The following is a 22,687-nucleotide window of genomic DNA, read 5'->3' on the forward strand; positions in this document are numbered from 1 at the left end:
AAATATGCATATTTAATCACAATAGAGGGTACCACTGTGTAGAGCACAGAGAAATAGAGCTAACGCAATAAACGGGACCCCAAACGGAGTCTCGTAGCACCCATAAGAGCCGGTCAAAGTTTAGGCCCAAAAGTGGTTGACTGTTCTGATTCTGAACGGTCTGTATGGCCAAACCAATTCGGTCCAACCGGTTTGGAAGGAGAATTCTATGACTTCCATACTTGTATTTATCACATGTGATATGGAATCCAATTCATATAGAAATTCTATATCACACTTGACTTCCATATTTGTATTCCCTCTTATTTATCACATGTGATATAGAATTCAATTCATATATAAATTCTATATCACATGTGATAACCTTGATCCCTTTCCTCTTTATCTTTGTCTATCTCTTTGTATATATATATTTTACCATTGTGAATGAAAACCACTCGGCAATATTTCAATTAGAATCTCCAAATTTTACAAGAATAAAATCAGGTTTATACACATGGATAAAATGCAACAGGATTTTAGAAGTTAAAGTAGAACCAGCACCACGACAATTCCAGGAAAAGATCTTCATACTCACAGAAAGATTAGAAAGAAGAAAAACGAAGCAAGGACCATCTATTAAGTGAAACAAAGAGAAAGAAATAGCCAAAAAAATAAGCGTGGCCAAGAAGCAGCCAGCTGACTACCCCCTTCCACCCGGCCTTTATTCGCTGTGTGAACAAGGTCTTTGTATGTATGGGCATTCTGGGCAGGTCGCAAGAAGCCACTAGTAGTCATTTATTTGCTTTTGTATTTCCCGTACTCGTTTGTAAGGCAAGTCAAAAAAAGTTTTCATTTTCTTACTTGTATTTATTTATTTATTTTTTGTTGCGCTAAGCCAAAGAAAAATCAAGAGAATAGCAAGGTAGAAATACCAAAGGGGAAAATTTGGGGATACATGTCAATATACGGGAGAGTATTTTGATTGAGTTAGGTTCTAAAATTTGAGACAGGGCCAATTGATACCACTTTCTGGATATCGAATGGTTAGAATTATTATATCAACTTATTGACGTGATTTAGGTGCCCTCTTGGATAGTCCTTCCCTAATTGCCAACTTGCGGGAGTTTCTCATAATTTTTAATTACATAGATTGTTTCTTCCAAAATAAACACACGGGGTGTATAAAATTATAGTTAGGTTCACTATTTTATTCTTAAAAATGTAAAAATAATTTATGAAGCGTAAAGTACATTCTGTAGAAACGAAAAAACATGTTATTAAAAATTAATAAGGTAACATGGTCAATTATAGAAACATCTAGTTTCTCTAATCTAGCCTGCAAGGTTAGATAATGAGCCATAGAAATACATCCCCGATCCTGTTTTAAGATACATTCTTTGGAGAAAGACTTCATGATGCTTTAATTAATGTCCAAAAGTACGGTGAATATTTCCCAAGGCCAGCCATTCATGTCTAACTTCATCCAGGTAACCAATTCTTGACAGTTAGTCCAAATATCTATGATTGTAGCTCCCAAGTTTTTTGCTTTTAGCAATCCTTCGTCCATTCCCTTTGCTTCTGATTCCTGTGCGTTCCCTGCATGTCCAAAATTCAGATAAGCAACACTAAACTCCTTACCGTAAGCAATCACAAAAGCCTATCCAGCCTTACTAGAATCTTTGTTGAAGCTTCCATAAAAAAATCATAGTAAAGGTATCAGATAGGAGCAGTTCATGGTAATCTGACATTAATAGCAAATTATGAACATGAGGAGCATTAAAAGGAGATGGAATTAAGGATAATCAAATTATTGAGCATGATATTCATCGGGTTTGGATGACTTTTAGAGGTAACATATTGATTCCTTGCATTCTATAAAAAAAAACAAGTAATAGAAAAAAAATAGAAAGAAATACTTAAAGAAGCTGGAAAGAGCTTAGTTTTCATTCCTAATAATCGTATTGCCTAGATCCGCTTAATGAAGGAACACGATAAGAAAAGATGTCAATAAGCTTAAGAACAAAACACATATATGTTATTGACATTCATAAAACACACCGATTTAGATTTAGTAGCAATATCATCATTCAAAAGTTTTCACAAAAAAGAGACACAATTAAGGGGGAACATGGGTCTTCCAAATCAAAGGCCAAATAGATTGCCTTATATGGTCCGTGGTGATGTTGCTTACCACTCTAGAACCATTGGTAATCATTGGAGAAATCCAAACCTGTCATTAAGAAGCTTCTAAACCTTAGAATAACAAGGAGATGGTTGAATTGCAGCACCAATCCAAACCTGCGACCATCGAGGGATCCATGGATCTTTCCATATATCAATGGAACCTCCATTAACAGCTTTTCAATAGATAAGACCCCTTAACTTTGGCAACACATGAGATATGGTATTCCAAATGCATGATCCCTTTTTTGGCTTAAAAATTTGAACAAAAATGTTAGAGTGAGAGAAATATTTTGCTTTACGAACTCTACATCACATGAAAGAAGGGTTGTTTATTTATTTATTTTTATTTTTACCCCGAACTTATCTGGGACCCGGGACGGCCCCTAGAATTTTATTACTAACCAAATCAAAGAATAAAGAATACAAGGGGGGGACATTCCCGCCTTACCCCACCCAAGAAATTATAACTTTCTCTCAAGACCTCAACACGGGGGCACACCCCTTGTGCACACACCCCAAAAGACATGAACCCTTACTTTCTCAGAACAGGGAAGCTAAGCGCTTCCTCCGTAGCAATTCGACGTAGACCCTGTGGAATGTTCAAGTCACCATAAAACTCCTGATCCGTGCTTACACGTGTAAACAAAGAAGGGTTGTTTACAAGTATCCAACTCAACCGCATTAACAGTGCTTCATTATGAATGGAACTTAATTGGAAATCCAAACCCCCACAATTTTTAGGCCTACAAACCTTTTCCCAAGCAATAAGAGATAATCTTCTATGACCCATAGATTCACCACTCCAAATTGAAAGGAAATGACATCAAGTTTGGAATAACTTGTTTTAGGGAATCAATTTAAAGTACATTCTTGATTTTATTACTTTGGATAATTTATCTTGAAACAAATGGATTCCAGAAGTAAGAACTATACTACAATTTGTCAATTGTAATCTACCAAATCCAAAGAAAATGGAAAACCAGAGATGAGAAGTTGAAACCCTGTTAAGAATGCGTAGAGAACTTGATAAAACAGATTACAAAGATAAGTTTTGATTACTTCCAAAGAGACAACAACCCGTTCGTTGATGCTTTGGCCATCCTTGCATAAATGATTAATTTTGGCCCCAATGAGTGGATAGAGTCATTTCTGATGGAATGAAGTAACCATCCTTCACATGACAATTTTGTTAATACTTTAACATTAGATCGGAAGCTTTGGTTCGCCAACATAGTAGACTTCATCATGGAAGGAAGATATCTTGCCAACGCCACTCAAGAAGAGAATAGATTCGTAAGACATTATACAACACGATTAATTCTTTTGAAGACATCCTATACAAGAGATCTTTTGATGACATACAATTGGCGTGTGTCGATGAAGAGCAAGCCCAGGATATTTTTTACTAGGTGCATCAAAGAATTTGTGATCCACATATGAATGCCCGTATGTTAGCAAAAAAGATCCTCTATCTGGGGTACTATTGAAATACACTAGGGGTAGACTACACAAAATATGTGAAGAAGTGCCACAAGTTTCAAATATTTGCAAAACCTATTTATGTGGCTTTGTCAGATTACACACACTCAATTCTCGTTATCCGTTTTCTACTTAAGGGATTGACTTGATTGGAAAGGTCACTCTGAAGGCCTTGAATTTGCATGAATTTATATTAGTGGTCTACCATTGATTACTTCACCAAATGGATAGAAGCTTAGTCCTACGCAAGCTCACTGCTACCAAGGTAGCCAAATTCCTACAAGAGCACATCATTTGCCAACATGGAATGCCTCAAGAACTCATTTTAGATCAAGGCACATATTTTTTGGGCAAAGCTCAAGGGTTGTATGATCAATTCAAGATTGTCAGACATAGGTCTTCTCCATATTGTCCACAAACCAATGGAGCAGCAGAAACAACAAATAAGAATATGAGGTCATACTCCAAAAAATGGTAAATAATAATTCAGATTGGAATAATAAGTTACCCTATGCCCTGTGGGCATACAAAACACCCGTCATAACTCAAACCAGTGCTGCCTCATATTCTCAAATTCACGGTATAGAGGTTGTACTCTCGGTCGAGTTGGAAGTTCCATCTCTCATAATACTCATGGATTGCCAGCTTCCAGAAACAGAGTGGCTCAGATCAAGATATGAAGAACTGAAACTCATTAATGAAGGAAGAATGAGGGCAATAGAAGGTCAACCCTCGACATTTAGCAGCGAATGATTGGTGTTGAAAGAGCGAAGAGCTCCCATTCATGATTCTAGAGACTAAACTGGAGTGGGACTAAACTGGAGTGGCCCATTTATAGTGAAAGAGATCCTCCCGGGGAAGCCGGTACGACTCATTAATTTCGCTGCCTAGGAATTGTCATAGTTAACCAATCTAGATTCTTGACCAACTTAAGAAATACTACTGTGTAACCTCCCCATTTTGGGAAAAAAAATGGAAGGAGAAAAAATCATCTGTTTGAACTATGTCTTGAACCCAAGGGGTGTTGGTGCAGTGGCGAGTTGTAAATTCGGACGTCCTAAGTTTGAATCCCAGTGCCCTCACCTCCTTGGGCCAGCCATCACTCAGTCTCAAGTCAGTTGACCACTGTGACAGAGGTTTAGTGCGACAGTAGATGCGGTGACTGTCCTTTGCCAGGGGGATTAGTTAGGCCAATGTGTGCGGATTCTCCTTATAAAAAATTAAAAAAAAAAACTACGTTTTAACCTAATTCCTCAAAAAGAAGATATGTAAGCAGCTTGAAAAAATAAACAAAAGAAACAATAAGCTCAGCCGTACCCACTTTCATATCTACATTTATTCCCACTTTCTTACCCTATGACCTGATTGAATTTGACTTGATTCCTGACTTATTCAGAATATATAGGCAGTTTGGAAAATTAAATCCGAACTCGGTCATTCACCACTGTATACCCTTTCACTCTGTCGAACTCTATTTTTCTTTTAAGCTTTCTCCCTAAGTAAAGATTGTCACTAATCTCATCATTAGGAGATGTCTTTTGCCAGGCGTAAAACTCTTTCTACTGCCAATTAATTCAATGATTCTCAAGAGTTTAACCTCTCTGCTCTTCTTTCAAATCTTCCATTGACGCGATTTCTCTTACGAGCTTGTCATTCTAAATAATAAAAATCCCATACTCTTCCCATGGTAGAACCATGGGGCCTCTTTCATCTTAAATCCGAGTCCAAACATGACATTTGGAAACTTCAAGACCCCCCCTCCCTTCCCCCCCCCCCCCCCCAATTCCAAGATCCTATAGCTCATGAGGGCTCACTATCCATGAAGGATAGGTAGCAATAGGTTCGGTCAGCTTCCCTCCAACCCCAAAACTGCTTCAGAATATTCATGATCATATAATCCCATAAGTGAACTGTTAATCATGCAAATATATCAAAGCTAACAATTTAACTATGGATTTAATGGAAACATTTCCAACATCAAGGGCACATATCCCAAATCCATGATCAATGGGGAAGGGCAAAATCTATGTCAAAATGAACAAAAGCAACCATTTCCAAAGCTAAACTCCTCATGTTCTTACTTTTCTGTCGGGAGATAGAAACACCTTTATACCACCCACCAATGAATCCAATACCATTTCTCATTCTGTAAAGCTGTGTTACAAAGTACAAACATCGATTCTGTAATTTTAGAGAAATAAGAACTCTACGAAGCACCAGAGATGATCCACTTACCCCAACTAACTTGGCCTAAAACTCACCAAGATAACAGAGAGACCCAAAATTTTACAAAAAATGGTGCTAATCAAAGTAGCAAAAATTAAGTAAAAGATAGAAAAGGAAAAGCAGCTCCCTCCTGTATTCAATTTTTTGGCGTACCAGTGGATCTTCTGGTGAGAGAAATATTTTGGCAAGTACCTGTGCTGCAATCTCCCCTCGATTAATTTGGTTAATAATGAAAATTCTAATTTAGAGGTATTGCGCTTGTATTCTTTCCCTATTCTCTTCCCACCACAGCTTTGCATGAACCTCTCCGAATCTTTCGCGGCTACAAATCATAAAAATCAATGATTATTGATCAATTGCTATTCAAACTTTTCAAGCTTTTTTTATATGAAATGGTAGCGAACATCGTATCAGAGGAGGGAGGTCAATTGTTTGACCATGAGATCCTGGTTGCACGTGCGAGGGAGTGTTGATGTATATATATTGAAAATAAAGTTAATTTTTGATACCTGAATCTAACACGCCGGAGCTCTCTAGTGCCGTCCGGCAGTTGTCGGATGGTAATGTACACCCCAGGTTCATCTTGTTCAACCCATTCTGTCTCCTGATCACTGACATTACTAATAGAAGCCGAGGCTTCGTCTCTGGATGAGGTTGTTGTCCTTGATGCATCAACTGAAGATGTTTCTCCCTTGAACCCTGGAATATAAACACTCGATCCAGCAGCATTATAGTGTTGTGGATGTCCATGTTGGCTTCCTTGTTCCAGAGGATCTGGAGGAAAGTAACCTCCTTTACTGCCTGAAGGCTTGTAGTAGTTCTTTGGTATCCTCTCTTTACTCAATGATGGAGTGACTGGGCTTTCCCTTGCTGATCCAATTCTTGAGTATGAAGAATCTCTCTGTAGTACACATAGATCTCACTTACTCAATAAAAGGGATTCTAGACTTTTGGCTCACCCCAAACGATTGATTTATGGGTTCATAAAACACAATAAAAGATAACTCGTTTCAATATTTTAGCTAATACTGGGCTGATTATTGCTGAATATAGATGTGTTTTTAAGTTCTATTGGTATAGATATAAACAGGGAAGTTCATGTTATATTTATTTGCCAATATCATCTCAGTTTTTTTCATACTTTAAGAGGCAGCATTAGGATCTTTTTAATCCTCTCCAATTCTCTAAAAGTGCAGTTTGGGGTTAAGAGTTCGACACGTGGAAGATGTTAAATCTAACTGTGCCAAGCTCGAGAAGAAAGAAAAAAATAAGTCAATCAAGTTCGGCACCGTTCGATTTAACATCTTCCATGTGTCAAGCTCTCAGTCTCAAACTGCACTATAATGCACTTTGGGGAATTTGATAGGATTTTAATCTTTTTTTTTTTTTGGCTGCATAAATTTCCTTTTTAAAAGAACAACTGCACTGTCTAATGCATTTAGAATGCAGATAGATAAGACCAAAAATTTCATTTTTGATCACAAGATCATCTAGAGAAAATTAAAAACAATAGCTAACAGGAACTTCATCTTCCTGGTATTTTTTTTCTAGGGGTTTTCTCTTGATTGTCAGAATTATAGATTATAGTAGAGAGCGATTAAACAGATTTTTCCAGTTTATCAAAAAAACAAATAAAAAAGATTAAAAAGACTTTCCCACAAAAAGACAGAGAAGGTACTCTCTCTCTCTCTCATATTCTGTCTTTTTGGTGGCTTTCATCTCTCTCTCTTCCCGTCCCCCAACCCTGTGCGCGTGCGCTCGGGTATCTATTAATTGCTTGCTGCTGCTATCTTCAGACCCAGCTCATGTGGACAAACTTTACAGCTGAGCATTATTAATTTAGAATAGACTTCATTCAGACACCATTCATATTCTCTGCTAGACGTAGTTCTTATCAGATACAACACTAGAATGACTTTTCTTTTTCTCCAATGTTTTACTGAGTAGTGAGTAGTCGATGTTAGACCCACTTGTTCCGTGCGACATAAGTGTCAGAAATTCAGAACTGTTGGAAACACAGTTTTAAAGATATACTTATCTGAAATTTCGGATTCCTACTACTAATTATCGATTATCATTCTTCTATGAAAAAGACCCGAAACTACAGAGAGCAGAGAACAAATGGTTTACCTCATCCTCAGACCTTGGTGGAGTATTAAGAGCTTGCCGATTAAATCTCTGTACATTGTAGAGCTCCATGATTCGGTCATAATTCTCTCCCCACCATCGTTGAGCTTGCCATTTATTGAACATCTCTCGGCTGCACATGGAGAGGCCAAAACTAACATCAGTTTAGGGTCTTAAAGTTTCATTTAAATCACTCTCCAGTTCCCAAAAAAAATCCTGGGAAATTTGAGATCCTTGAGGCAAAACAAAAAAACCCTCTTTCAAATTTCAACTTTCAACAAAGAAATCAAATTAAGGTTGGTGGAAGTCTTGGGCTGGGCCATGATGCAAACCCACGGTTCTAAGTAACAGTATCGTATCGGTTTTACTAGTCATCGATATTGATATCGGTGACACGGTACAGACAAGGGGTAGAATGATCAAAAAACTCATTTTTAAAGAAAATTTAGGGATAATTTTATCCGATACAGCTGATCTAGGTCGATACTATATCAATATTGCATGTTGCTGATACCGTTCCGATACCATGCATTAATTCCATGTGCAAACCCTTACCTGAAAATTGAAGGCCAGCAAAGCTTCTGGACAAGTGGGGCAAGTCTGCCGCCAAAAGAGAAGAACAGACCCAGTCCAGTCCATGGTTAATTGTACCTTAAAGTACTGTCACACTGCTGGCTGAAGTTCCTTTATTAAGTATCCATGGGATTGAAGTCAGGTAATAGAGCAGGCTACTAAACACTAACCACAGAGTAGTAGTGATCGCAACAGGCCGAGTTCAGAATGGGAAACAACAATACCATAAAATACCACAAAAGTATAACTGAACTTAACCCAACCCTGACAAACATGCATGGGGTGGAGCTCACTCAAAGGCAACAGGACCGGTGACCACAATTTGAAACAGGTGGAATGGGTAGCCAGAGTTTTCAAATACCATAAATGAACCTGAAGTCCTGAACCCAATAAGGGCAATACAATAGGAGCTAGGCACAAATATATGCCCAAGTATGGTTAGTGCACGGTATTGAAACGGGTATAGATAACATGCAAAATCGATACGATAGATTGGTTGTATCCGACAAATATACCTCTGAATTTTCTTTTAAAAATGAGTTTTTTGACTATTTTACCCTTTGTCCATATGGTGCTATCAATACGGTATCAGCAAGGTATTGATATGATGATTAGCAAAACCGATATGTATCGTCCGACACAAGCGATACGATACCGATACTTTGAACCATGGGTCCAAGGCTTTCCATTTACCAAAGAAAAACTAAGAAGAAGAGCTAAGCCAAAGAAGGGCATTATTGGAAAACCAAATCTTCTGAAGATAGGCCCAGGCCCAGTTCTAAAGCAGATAATTGTTGCATATATAATAAGCCAATTCCAATGTACCTGAAACGAATTCGCTTGAGATCATTACCACCCTGAGGAAGTGAGACAAAGGTGATGTGAACTCCAGGTTCAACTTGAGCCATCCACTCCTTGGGTTCCTCATCTTCAAGGAGGATCACATCACCCGACCGGCCCAATACAGATTCATGTCCTCTTGGTGTTCGGTCACCACCAGATATCCCCTTAAATCTTGCATCCCATCCCATTCCAGAATTGTCCCTATTAACACTAGGGAAATCCCATGCCGGTGTCGAACTCGAGCTGTCGTTATGCATGTACGGGTAATTGATTCCTTCCGATACATTATCGAAGTCCGGGTAAGACCGCTGCGTTCTTCGGTAGCTGCTTGATGCTGTGGAAGGCTTGGATTGCTTATGGGACCCCGAGATTTTCAATGCCATGTCCTTAATCTGTCATTAATAATTGTTTCAAAGTCATTAAACATGATTAAAAAACGATCAAATTCAAGTACATCCCAAAGAAAAGACTAGGATTTCTTTACCAATTGGTCAAACCGGACAAATCAGAACCGGCTAAATCAAGTTTCACTGAAAGCTAGGATTATTTTTATAGAATATCCGGTTTGACCGACTAGACCGGGTTTAAAAGCTACGGACAAACTTGAGATCAAATATAGAGCATCATCTTACGAAACAAATCTAACATCAGGAAATGTGGTAGAGTGGGACCAAGTAAACATACCGTACACACGAATTCCAAGGGAAATCGAACGGTTAGGAGTTCTCTGAGGATAATGACGTATTAAAAGCAGGAAAACATTGGATCAAATTATTGTCTTCTAAGGGCACTACAATAGCTCGACAAGAATTCTCCTGTGGACCCCACCAAGAATTCTTTGGTTTGTCTATTCCCAAATTCCATGTCTTGTCTTTTCTAAAGATCCCACACACGCCACATCGTCCTTACGTGATTAAAAATACTTTATTTGTCTCCCATCCCACCCCACCCTTTTGAATTGACTAAAATACCATTGCAAAATATAAAGCTAATTAGACCACGTGCGTATCTTATCACCACCAATTAGGCTTTTTGTAGGTAAACTTATAGCTGTGAGGGCTAATCAATCCAGCTTTCTCAGTTGAAAGCCCTTCAATAAACACAACCAAACTCCTCCTCCTCCACCCATTGCAACTGCTAAAGGTTGGAAAACTCATTTTGTAATTTGGATTGGAATACACACATTACATTATAGGGGTATTCTTATGGTAGAATTTCATTTCATAGACAAGAGAAGTTTTCCTTTCTACTGTGAAGATTCTTTTTTGGAAGAAAAAAAATGGTACAAGGAAATTAATCCCACACTAGTCTACAATATGAAGTTGGATGGTCCAAGTATGAACCTTGCGGGGAAAGGGTGGTGGACAATACAAAGAGAAGGAATGCTATAGCATAAAGTATGAGAGTTGATCACATGACCTCCAATGATTCGACTCTTACTTGTAAAAGTACCACCAACTACACTAATAGTTGTTTTCAAAAGAAAATTAGGATCAACTCCAATCTCCCAAAATCTAAAGAAAATAGAACTTGTATCAGATTTCAAACCTATAGGTCGGTGGCTACCTAAAAAAACTCTGATTCGATCTACTCATCTACCCCCAACTAGGAGGCATCTACCTCATCCTGATCGCAAGGAGAGGTTCACAACATTTTCTCATTGGAACATGAAAATATCCACAACACAAAAGGCTCAGATTATTGTACCTAAGGAGGGGACATTCCCAAAAAAAGAAGGGCATTCCATTATAAGATTATAAACATTGGCAATACGATGGGATAAGCAATATTGGAAAACCCAACCCTAGGACCAACTTGCCCCATTATGTCCTACTCCTACCTCAATTATTACCTTATAAAATTTTGAACCCTATGCATATTTCATGGGATGTGTTGGATTAAGATTGGGAAATGATTTCAAATGAATGTGGTTACGGTGCCTCTTAACTTTTATGATTGCCACATTGGAATTTGGAACACAATTCAAACCCCATACCTTCATGTATTGACAACAATGCCCCTTGAATCAAAACATTCTATGCCAACAGCACTAATACAATTGTCTTTTTCTCTATGGTGAGGGTATTTTAGTAAACTCAATGATATAAAAATTCAAAACATATGACGTCATAGTCAAAATAATGACCCGGATGTCAAATAAGGCAGTAGGTTTGGATCAATTTCATCTGTCTCATGTAAAAATTGGTGGGAAAGTAGGGATTGTTGGGAAGGATTAAAATCCTCATCAATTTCTTGATCACCAATTGCAATGCAGTTTGAGATTGAGAGGTCGATATTTGACAGGCGCGACATTCAATAGTATTGAATTTTTTTTTTTCCTTTTTCTTTTCTTCAGCATCGCACCGTTGGATGTTGCACCCTAAATTACACCACATTGCATTTTTGAGGAATTGAAGAGGATTTTTGTCCTTGTTGGAAACCATATGGTCTTTCATTTCTATGGGACATCTTTTATTCATCTACTATTAGCAAACCCATTTACGTCAAACGAACTCTAAATGCTTTTCTTTCCACAAAGAAAAAGAACCTCTTAATGCTTTACTTAATAAGGTCCTGTGCTTTATAAAGGCAGACGCTGGTCCCAATTCCCAAATCTCTCTCTCCCCACTCTTAACAGTACAGTAAGGAAAGAAACTAATAAAAGCAAAGTTAATTAATGAAATGATAAAAGAAAGTTTCGAACCTGAGACGTAAGGCCTTTGACGGCATCTTTGTTACTTGGAGTCCCACGCGTATCTTCATCTGAATCGTCCAATTGCTTTGAACAAGATATGCACGTTAACATCTTTTCTCTGTTGAGCTACAAGAATAAGCAAACAGAACCGGTCAGATTGGTCTAATCATGATTTTTTCTCCGGTTGAACGGTTCAAACAGGATTAGACCGTAAACGACACCATTAAATGTGTTCTTGCCTCTTGGAAGGGACATATAAGAAAATAAGGAAAAATCCAGGGACAACTTTGGGAATAGAAATAGAGAACAGGAAAAGCTCTAGATTAAGAATAAATAATTATTATTTAAATAAAACCTAATAATTGAAGCAAAAAATGAAGGAAGATATCGATCTTGGCAAAGCCGAAGTTCCTGACAAGTAAAAAGTAGGAATATAATAACCATTTTAGTAATTTTAAAAGGGCAATATGTCACTATTTTGTGTAATTAAAAAATTAAAAATTTTGAAGTCTCTGTGTTCAAGTAGGGACTAAAAGTGAGTGATGGATTGGAAATTTATAGATTCTCGCTCTGATCGATGAAATGATCTACCAATGGAGTGTTTTCAAATCTGTATCTTTTGTCTCAAGTTAAATGAAAGCGTTTTCGTTTTGATGTAATCATGGAATGACAGAAAGAACAAAGGACGTTATTGATCAATTTTGATCATTTGTTTTGCTTATTCGAAAGGGACTTACCTCTGCGAGACTCTGCTTTACTCCTTTGATGTTTCTTCTTCTTCTTCGTTCAGTTCTTCAAACAGAGTAGACACAGAGAAAGATTAAATCTTCGATTCCTTAAGAATGAGCAGATCTGCAACCAACGTAATTCATAGATTCCATTAGCTCCATTGCATAAAACGAACTGAAATTTATAGAAACAGAGATTTGGTTCATCACAAAAAAAATAAATAACGAACCTCTTTGTTTTTGGAAGAAAAAAATCAAACGCTGAGCAAAAGGGGGAAAAGTTAAGAAAACTACTCACCTTCATCTACCTCCTTCCATGGAAACAAATCTCAATATCGAAATACGAGTTCTTAACAAAGCATAGACTCTCTGTTAGTTGGAACAGAAGAGAAAGAAAAAAAAGAGACGAAAGAATCTGATTTTCCTAATCTTTAGCTTCGAAGAATCGTTTCGGATTTCGTTTCTTCTACTAAATTTAGAAACAAAATCCTCTAATCAGTGGAGATATATTCGCCGGAGACGAAATGCCGGCGAGATTCCTTCGATTTGATGAGCTGTGTTGGTCGAGTGAGGGTTTCTGGATATCTTTTATCTCCGATTTCTACGTTTTCAGACCAAAAATGGAGACCTGCGAAGGGGAGAAGCTGCAACACTTGTTCACCTACTGTTATTTATAGCGCGAAGGTAACGACGTCATCTCTGCCGTTAATTAACGGAACATGTTTTATAAGACCGTAACGGTCTTTGGGCCCCCCCCCCATAGCTATGTAGTTGGACCTTAATCCGAACCCGTTATTTTAGAATCTTTTTCTCTTCACCTATACAAGATCCGCAGTTGAAAAATGGTCTGCTGCCGTTATACCGGTGAATCTCATCTTCCGTTGAATTGGAATCTTTGGTTTTGTCATATCTTTGTATAATATAATAGATTCCAATCTAATGATGGCTATTTCCATGACCTTAACACCTCCGTTATTTTCGATGAGAATTGAACTCATTACATTGAATGCCTAAAAAATGTGTGAGAGAGAGATGAGTGCTTCATTGATTCATTCCAACCTGTATGGCTGTATATGACCAAGTTCCTGTAAGGACAGCCTTTTGTTTCGCTTTCAGACCATAAATACTGTCTATGTGCATAAATCAATATTAAAGAGCCATTCAAAGTGTGGTTTGAACCGAACCGGACCGGTCCAGTCACCCAATCGATTGGCTTGAAATCATGATCCCTAGTTCCTAACATGGTTTGAGGCATCGGTATCGTATTGGCCAATCTGGCCGATTCATATCGGTGTCGTTGGAGACCGATACCGATCCTGTATTGGTGAATCAATACGATAAAGGGTAAAAATAAGAAATAAAAAAGGTAATTTTTTTGATGAAAATAGAGCCGATCTAGACCAATGCGGCCAATACTGATTGCTAAAACCCTGGTTCCTAATCGCCATATTTCCCCCTCTCTAAACATTAATTGGTGTTTGAGCTTTAACACAACTAACCATGGTTTGAGGTATCGGTATTGGTCTCGGCCATATTGGGCGATCCGTATCGATATTGGCATAGGTCGATCCCATAACAATGGTATGGAGTATGGAGTATGGACCATGGGTAGAACTATCAAGAAACCTGGAACGATATGGACCAATGGTAGAACTGTCAAAAAACCTGATTTTTTGAAGAAACCACGAGCAAAACTATATGATACAAGTTGATTTGTGCCAATTTGTATCGATATCGTATCGATTTTCGAGTGGCCAATACCCGATTTGATATCGTGCACTAAATCCATGTAGCTAACTAGCCACGACTACTCAAACCAACTCCCAACTAGACCTATTCATGGATTGAGGTATCAGTATCGGATCGGTCAGATCGTCTTGGTATGATCGAAGCCGGTACCAATATCTAGACGATCCTAGATCAGGTATCGCTGTTGGATCAAGGGTAAAATTGTCAAAAAAAAAAACCTCTATTTTTACTCCCTATATCAATCCGGGTTGATATCGGATGATTCGAATCAATATCAGATCAGTATCGCCAAAGACCAATAACAAAATCCCTACCTATTGCATCTTTATAGGTTACTCTTTCTTTTCTTTTTTTTTGGGTAAAATGTGGGTTACTCTTTTTGACTAACTAATAGATGGTCTAGTATGGTTTGGTTTGGGCCATTTGATGAAATAAACCAAAAAAAATCATCTATAACCTACTTTACTTTTTTTTTTTTTTGGTTTTTTTTAACTGTTGAAAATTGAGTGGCAGCTTCGTAAATAAGGAAGAAATAATATGCCTTTTTTAAAATTTGTTCAAATTTCGGTGAATTTTCAATCCCGTCAAAGTATCTAAAGATTCTTAATAGAACCTCGTTTAGTGTTACCATTTGGTAAGGGGCGGTCAGACTCAGTACTCACTTAATTTGCTCAGTCAGTACTCAGTATATATGGTACGTGAAGAGACATGGTCGACCGGGAACGTGTTACAACCGGTGACCAAACGATACTTAATAGTTCAAAAGATGACCGGTTGTAATGGTTGAGATTGGAGTTTGTTGCTTTCGAAATGGGGAAGAGAAGAGAGAGAAGATAGAGAGAGAGAGAGAGCTTTTAGCTTTAGATTAGATACTGTTGTCGTCCGTAGCTTTATTCCTGAGTCTTGTCTTAAAGCAAACAACGCTTGGGATGGCGGGACAATTCATTCCAGTCTATTCCCAGTCACACACCCCTCCCAGTGATTTTTGAAAAGATAAATCAATCTCTCTCTCTTCACTCTTCTCTCTCACCAACTTCTCTACATCTGGTTTTGATATGACACGTGGCATAATATGATAGGGCAACCTTTCCTAAAGAGGTTCTCTAAGATCTTCTCTCCCAAGAAAAGCATAGTCAAGGGTCCAAAGCCCATTCTCAGACTTATTTCTTTATTTTGCAGCCAAATTCAAAATCGCCCTTTTCCTTCTCAATCTTTATTAAGAATGTTGGTTTTGATGTTTGCAACTTTTAAAAGGATGCCGATAAATAGCAACCTGAGTTGGCAGTTTTGGTTTAGCAAAAAAAAGTTGGCCAGTTTTGAAAAGGGCAGGGATTTACCTCAATCACATCTTTTGTTTTTTTTCACCCTTTCCTTTCCTCTCTCCCTTCTACCCCCGAATCTATTGGGTTCAAGGTGGGCCAGGCTTGTCTTATGTTTTGGGAAAATGATTTTTATGGAGGAGTGTGGGGGTGTCAATCGGTCAGTTTAAGCCAGTTTGAGTCGGTTTTAGTCGGGTTTAATTGGTTTTCCTTATTTTAGGATGTTGCACCGTGATCAATCCATTTACGTAGTAGATTCATATAGTCATAGATGGTCTCATTCATTAACAGTCAATCGGGTACTGGTTTATAAACGTACTTATAAACGGACTCATACTAAATGGGTTACAATTGGGCTATACAAGTTTGGTCCATATAGCTCCTAATGAGATTCAATTTTTTGCGATGAAACAAAAACTTACTTGACGGAATGTTCCTCACTAAGCTAGTAGATAACCATAAGTAAATCTCAAATTTATTTGGAGCTCTATGGCCCTCAATCTCAATCAAAATACATATGATGGCATTTTTAATTTGGATAAGACACATGATGGCATTTCGAACAATATAAATGGCCTTGATTTTGTGCTCCGTTTATTTTTGGCCCCTGAACTTCATAGGGCAATAATATAATTTATCAATTCTATGCTTTTACTCGGCCCATGGTTCTTTATTTATAGCTTACGTGATGCATGATGATAAATTAATCAAGGAGATAAAAAAAAAGGCATATTTGGAATAAAATGGGGAATTTATGGGGTAATTGGAAAAGAACAAACAGTCCATTAACGAGCTTAAACGTGTTGAGCTCGGTCGGACACTCATCACTCCATCCCCTTGCACCGTGACCGACATGTTTAGCAAATGTGTCGGGCCGGTTTCGAGCTTTCACCGATCGGGATATGTCGGTCCTACAGGTGCAGGTTTAGAATTGACACCCCTAATGGCGCTCCCAGACACAAAGGAAAAAATGATCATCCCGCGCCCCCATGAAATGCAAATGACCACCTTGCTTGATGTTTCTGTGCGCACTCACATTGCCCCCTCCCTGCACGCACAAGAGCCACTCCCCTACAAGAAACACTTCTCCTTTGTTATTTTCATATTATTTTTCAACAAAAAGAGAAATTAAATTTTGACCTAAATATATATATATATATATATATATTGTCTATGCTATCTATATGCCCAATGGGACTTTAGTTACAATTACATGTGGGATGAGCGGTGGGAGGGGGTCAATTATAGCACAAGGTGAAGAGTAGAGCCTTCACTATACTAGCAAGTAGTTGTCTTCAATTCTGTTTACATTGAATATAATAAATTAACAGTGTATACTAAATGTAAATGTGTCGGGCTCAGTTGGGCATGCGTCACTCCATCCCCTTGCACTGTGACTGACATGTTTAGCTAACTTGTCGGACCTTAGCCCAACACATTTAGCTAACATGTCGGACTGGTTTCAGGCCTTCACCGGTCGGGATATGTCAATCGTACCGATACAAGCTTAGAATTAACACCCGTAATGGGGTGCCCAAACACGAGGGAAAAATGAGCATCCAGGCCCCCCATGAATGCAAATGACCACCCCACTTGATGTTTCTATGTGCACTCACATTGCCCCCTCCCCACACGCATAAGAGCCACGGTCCCCTACAAAAAACACTTCTCCTTTATTATTTTCACATTATTTTCCAACAAAAAGAGAAATTAAATTTTGACCTAAAGAACTTTTTTTTTTTTTTTGTCTATGGTATCTATTTGCCCAATGAGACTTTAGTTACAACTACATGTGGGATGAGCGGTGGGAGGGGGTCCCTTATATCACAAGGTGAAGAGTAGAGCCTTCACTCTACTAGCAAGCATTTGTCTTCAATTCTGTTTATATTGAATATAATAAATTAATCGTGTATACTAAATGTAAATGTATCGGGCTCGGTCGGGCCCCCGACACCATTCCCTTGCACCATGACCAATAGGTTTAGCTAACGTGGCAAGCCTTAGCCCGACACATTTAGCTAACACGTTAGGCCAGTTTCGGGCTTTCACTGGTCAGGACGTGTCGGTCCTACAGTTGCAGGCTTAGAATTGACACCCCTAATGGCGTGCCCAGACATAGGGGGAAAAATGATCACCCCGCCCCCCCATGAAATGCAAATGATCACCCCGCTTAATGTTTTGTGCTCACTCACATTGCCCCCTCTCCACACACACAAGAGCCATGCTCCCTTATAGGAAACACTTCTCCTTTGTTATTTTCATATTATTTTTCAACAAAAAGAGAAATTAAATTTTGACCTAAATAACTTTTTTTTTTGTCTATGCTATCTAAATGGCCAATGGGACTTTAGTTACAACTACATGTGGGATGAGCGGTGAGAGGTGGGTCCCTTATATCACAAGGTGAAGAGTAGAACCTTCACTCTACTAGCAAGCATTTGTCTTCAATTCTGTTTATATTGAATATAATAAATTAACAGTGTATACTAAATGGAAATGTGTCACGCTCGGTTGAGTGCCCGTCATTCCATCCCCTTGCAACGTGACCGACAGATTTAGCTAACATGGCCTTAGCCCAACACATTTAGCTAACATGTTGGGCCGATTTTGGGCTTTCATCGGTTGGGACATGTTGGTCGTATCGGTGCAGGCTTAGAATTGACACCCGTAATGGCGCGCCCAAACATAGGGGGAAAAATGATCCCCCCCCCCCCAATGAGATGTAAATGACTACCCCACATGCACAAGAACCACGCTCCCCTACAGGAAACATTTTCAAAAAGAAAAATTAAATTTTGACCTAAATAACTTTTTTTTTTTTGTCTATGCTATCTATATGATGCCCAATGGGACTTTAATTGCAACTACATGTGGGATGAGCAGTGGGAGGGGGTCCCTTATACCACAAGGTGAAGAGTAGAGCCTTCACTCTTATGGTAAGCAGTTGTCTTCAAATATAATAAATTAACAATGTATATTAAATGTGGTACTTAATCAATGATCCTTATCTTGCTTACACCTTATGTGTGTGTATAGATCTTGCATACATCATCCATTATATTATGGGAAAAGGCTCTTTGAGCCTAAGGCGTACATTACGCTTCCTTAAGTTGAATTATTTTATTAATTGTTTGAAAGAGAGAGAAACAATGAATAAAGAATTAATGTGAGAGGTTGTATAGTACCTTGCTTGCTCAAAGAACCATCTCATCTATATATAGGTTTTACCAAAAAAAAAAAAAAATCTACATATGGCGGGGAGCGTTCTCTGTGGGGAAGCGCAAGGGCCATGTGCGCGTGGCAGTCAATGAAAGCACCTGCTGGCATCTTGGGGGCAGGGCGATCATTTTCTCCCTCCCATTGTGTCTGGGTGCTTGTGCCCCCCACCCCCTACACACACACAGAGAACATTTTCCCATATATATATATATATATGGGAAAAAGGTTGGGCACACGGTTGGTGTACTGTAAGCTAGAACCCATCGTGTCTATCTCTCTCTCTCTCTCCCCCCCCCCCCTGAATGACTCCCCTACCCCTCTTGTATAATGCCTTGTACCACTCCCCCCTTTGACTCCCATATATAATATGTAGATATATAATATAATACTCTTCCACCGCCGTGCGTCGAGATATTTCCGCCATTAGTGCGTGATTACCAATCTCCGCCACCGTACGTGTTATACTCTCCACCTTCGTGCGTGTTTGCTCTTTCTTTCCCACCTCATCATCAGCCTCTCCGTCATGACCATCAAAACAGCCACCGAAGAGGATGCTGATGACGACGATGATGCCGACAATGTAGAGCCTGCGGTATCGCTGGCGCCACTCCCCTTCGGCGCCGCTTCTTGCCCCTTCCTTTCCCTCTTCATCTTTTCCAGTCTGATCGCCGGATGGAACCCATGGCCAAATCCTTAAGCAAACACCATCATTGTCCATCTGCTCTTCCCCGATAGAGCACCCTCCAAGCACCCTCTCTTAGCCTTTTCTACTCCCATGGCCATGGGATGTAGTGATGTTCGGTGCTGCCGAGGAAGCCTGACGCTCGGTTCTGTAGCGGTGATGAGTGGTGGCGACCAGATTTTTTGTGCTACTGCGCTTCAAGTTATTGCGACGATGTTGGTGATGGGCTGGTTCAGCCAGGCGAGGTTGAGGTCAAGGATAGGATTGGCCTGGTTTTTGTGCTCCAAGGCTCTGTTTCAATGTTTGGGGTCTTTATGGAAGGTTTTTTCTTTTTATTTGTTTGTTTGTTTGCAGGTGATGCCGACTCAGGTGCTTGTGGCACCGAGGTCATCGTCGGCTATGATGCCCCAGGCGCCCTTCAATCTTCACAAACCCTCTCCTGTTTCCAGACGAAGCTCCACTCACCGATCTAGCAGATCCTTGCAGATTTGTTCGAAAGTAAGCTGTGGTAGCGTTTATGGCGGTCATCTTACCGTCTATCGTAGCTCCACTCGTCGATCCAGCTGATCTTTGTTGATCCGACAAGTTCGTTTGAAAGTAGACTGTGGCTGCGTATCGGCACGCGTGGCCAGTGTGGCGTTGGACTGTACGGCACAAATGGGGCCCTTTCTATTGGCACGTATGTCCATGTGCTTAAATTAGCAGAGGCTACATCCTATTATCTAGGGAAGTGGTTGTGTCCCAACCCCTAGTTTGGATGACCCAGTCAATGGCATGTGAGACCGGGTCTGTTACACCCACACCCAAAATATACCCTTATACCCCGGGGTAAATTGGACCTTTACCAAAGGGTGATGCCATGGTGGCTATGGTCAACATTGATGACCTTGAACCTAATATTTTATTATAATCGTTTCCTTGAAGTCTTGGGAGTACGGGTTAAAGTCCCGCAACTTTTCTTGAAATTTGGGCCCTGACAGCAGCACCGGAGTCATGAACAGACTCACTAGTACTGAAACCGCTCGCGGATCCGCCTGTGCTGTTACCTGCCCTTTTGGTTTATTTTCCTATGGGACCCACATCCCCGTGTCTCGGACACCATAATCTGACCCTCGGACCAAATGGACCCTCACCCTTACCATTAGTTGGTTAAATGGGCCATGAAAGTAGGCCCACAAGAGTTAACTTAGATAAATAATGAGTTTTACTATTTTAACTTAAATCAAATGAGCCTTAGTGGACAAATAGGTCCTATGGACTTAGGGTGCACCCAAACATGTCCTAATTAACTAAATAGACCTTATGGGTTTATGACATGGACCAAACATGCCCTAAGACCCAAATTAAAACCCATTTAAAACCTAAGGGACTAATTAGCGTTTGAGGGCACCTAACCAAACATGACCTAAGGCCCTTTTAACCCTTAAAAGACAAACCTAAACTCCTATTCCCTTATCTCTCCCCCTCCGAAGCAAACCATGGAGGAGAGGAGACAAGGAAAGAAGGAGAAGAAGGAAGGAAGAAGAAGCAGTGAAAGTAGGAGAGGAATAGGAGGGGAAGGGAAGAAGATGGAGGCCATGCCAAGATGGCTGGCTACCCCACATCTTCTCCTCTTGCTTTCCGAACAAGGGGAGAAGGAGAAGAGAAGAAGAAGAGATGGAAAGGAAGGGAGGAAGGAAAAGGAGGTGGATCTTCAAGGCTGGCTAGGGCTGGAATTGGAGCTCCTCTCACCAAGGTAAGACCTCAAATTTGGTACTTCTCCATTCCCATTTCCATTTTGGTTGATTTCTTGAGCTTGAGCTAACCTAGGGTTCCATTTGGGACTCAAGGTGAAGCTCGGACCTTAATGGAGCTCAAATGGCAAAGACCAAACCCTATTAAAGACCTATAAGTGCTGCATTGCAGCCATTGCTGCTGAACCTTTGGTTCTAAGCTATGAAACCCTACCTTTGGACCAAATTGAGACCAAACCCTTGTGTGGTCTTGAATCCATGAGGTAAGCCTAAGTTCTAGTGACCTTAAGGAGACCTAAACACCCTCTCCATGTCCCTGAGTGCAAGGGGTACCCCAAGCTTCAAGCTGGAGAAGAAGCCCTTCGAAATCTCAAAAAAGATTTTCGGTGGACGCATGACCGGATCCACCAGTCGTGGTACCGTCAGTCAGTCCTCCCAGTGTAATCCTTGTGATTTGACCTGAACAGATGAAGGATCGGATTCAATATGTTGCCTCCGCCCATGGTTCAGTTCACTCTCGGGTATGTCTCAGAGATCGAACGGATGCAAGGGTGGATTAAGATGGCGCATCCGTCCGTGGATCCGCTCGCTCTCTGGTATGTCTCAGAAATCGAACGGATGCAAAAATGGATCCAAGTAAGATGTTCCGTCCGTGGATCCGCTTCTTGTGTTTTGACCGATTGGCATGAACGGAGTCAGGGACGGATTCACCCTGTTGCTTCCGTCCGTGAGTCTGCTCGTGCTGTCTTGGTTGAAACCTGATTTTAACTTTGGGGGCCTAGCATGAGATCCCTCTATACACTTGTTAATGATTGCTTTTGTGTTTTTAGGCTACTCAACTCGATGGATAGCTAGTGCACCGGTGAGATTCATGTCAACCACGTTGGGTGACACCCGAGTTCGGTGAGTGGGTTTTGGGTGATTTTGTTGGATTTGAATATACATATTAAGCAACCATTATCATGCTATTATATAAATATAAGCATTGTGCGCATTGTATTATTTATCTCAAATGTGAACTGTTATGAATGTGATATTATTCTCACCATTGTATTGGGTGACGGTGTCGGGTATGCCGGTATCGAAACCCCATTTTATTTAATTATAAAAACTATTGTATGTCATCCTGATCTGTATGTGCCATGTCG

General features: G+C 39.8%; 1 protein-coding gene across 2 annotated transcripts; it reads right to left on the reverse strand.

Annotated features, from left to right (window-relative positions):
* Positions 1 to 5,768: 5,768 nt before the first annotated feature.
* On the reverse strand, positions 5,769 to 12,800 carry LOC122645520 (protein Brevis radix-like 1). Of its 2 annotated transcripts, none has more exons than XM_043838831.1 (6): positions 12,465 to 12,800; positions 12,119 to 12,235; positions 9,397 to 9,806; positions 8,002 to 8,131; positions 6,381 to 6,772; positions 5,769 to 6,193 (listed from the first exon to the last, which is right to left on the reverse strand). In XM_043838831.1, the coding sequence occupies exons 2-6, from the start codon at positions 12,218 to 12,220 to the stop codon at positions 6,115 to 6,117; spliced, it is 1,113 nt and encodes a 370-aa protein (XP_043694766.1). In that variant the 5' UTR covers positions 12,221 to 12,235; positions 12,465 to 12,800; the 3' UTR covers positions 5,769 to 6,114. The 2 variants fall into 2 exon arrangements, with proteins under 2 accessions (XP_043694766.1, XP_043694765.1); XM_043838830.1 differs by having other exon boundaries at positions 6,381 to 6,775; positions 12,465 to 12,797.
* Positions 12,801 to 22,687: the final 9,887 nt, after the last annotated feature.

This window comes from Telopea speciosissima, chromosome 11 (assembly GCF_018873765.1).
Source record: "Telopea speciosissima isolate NSW1024214 ecotype Mountain lineage chromosome 11, Tspe_v1, whole genome shotgun sequence".
Classification (NCBI taxonomy): domain Eukaryota; kingdom Viridiplantae; phylum Streptophyta; class Magnoliopsida; order Proteales; family Proteaceae; genus Telopea; species Telopea speciosissima.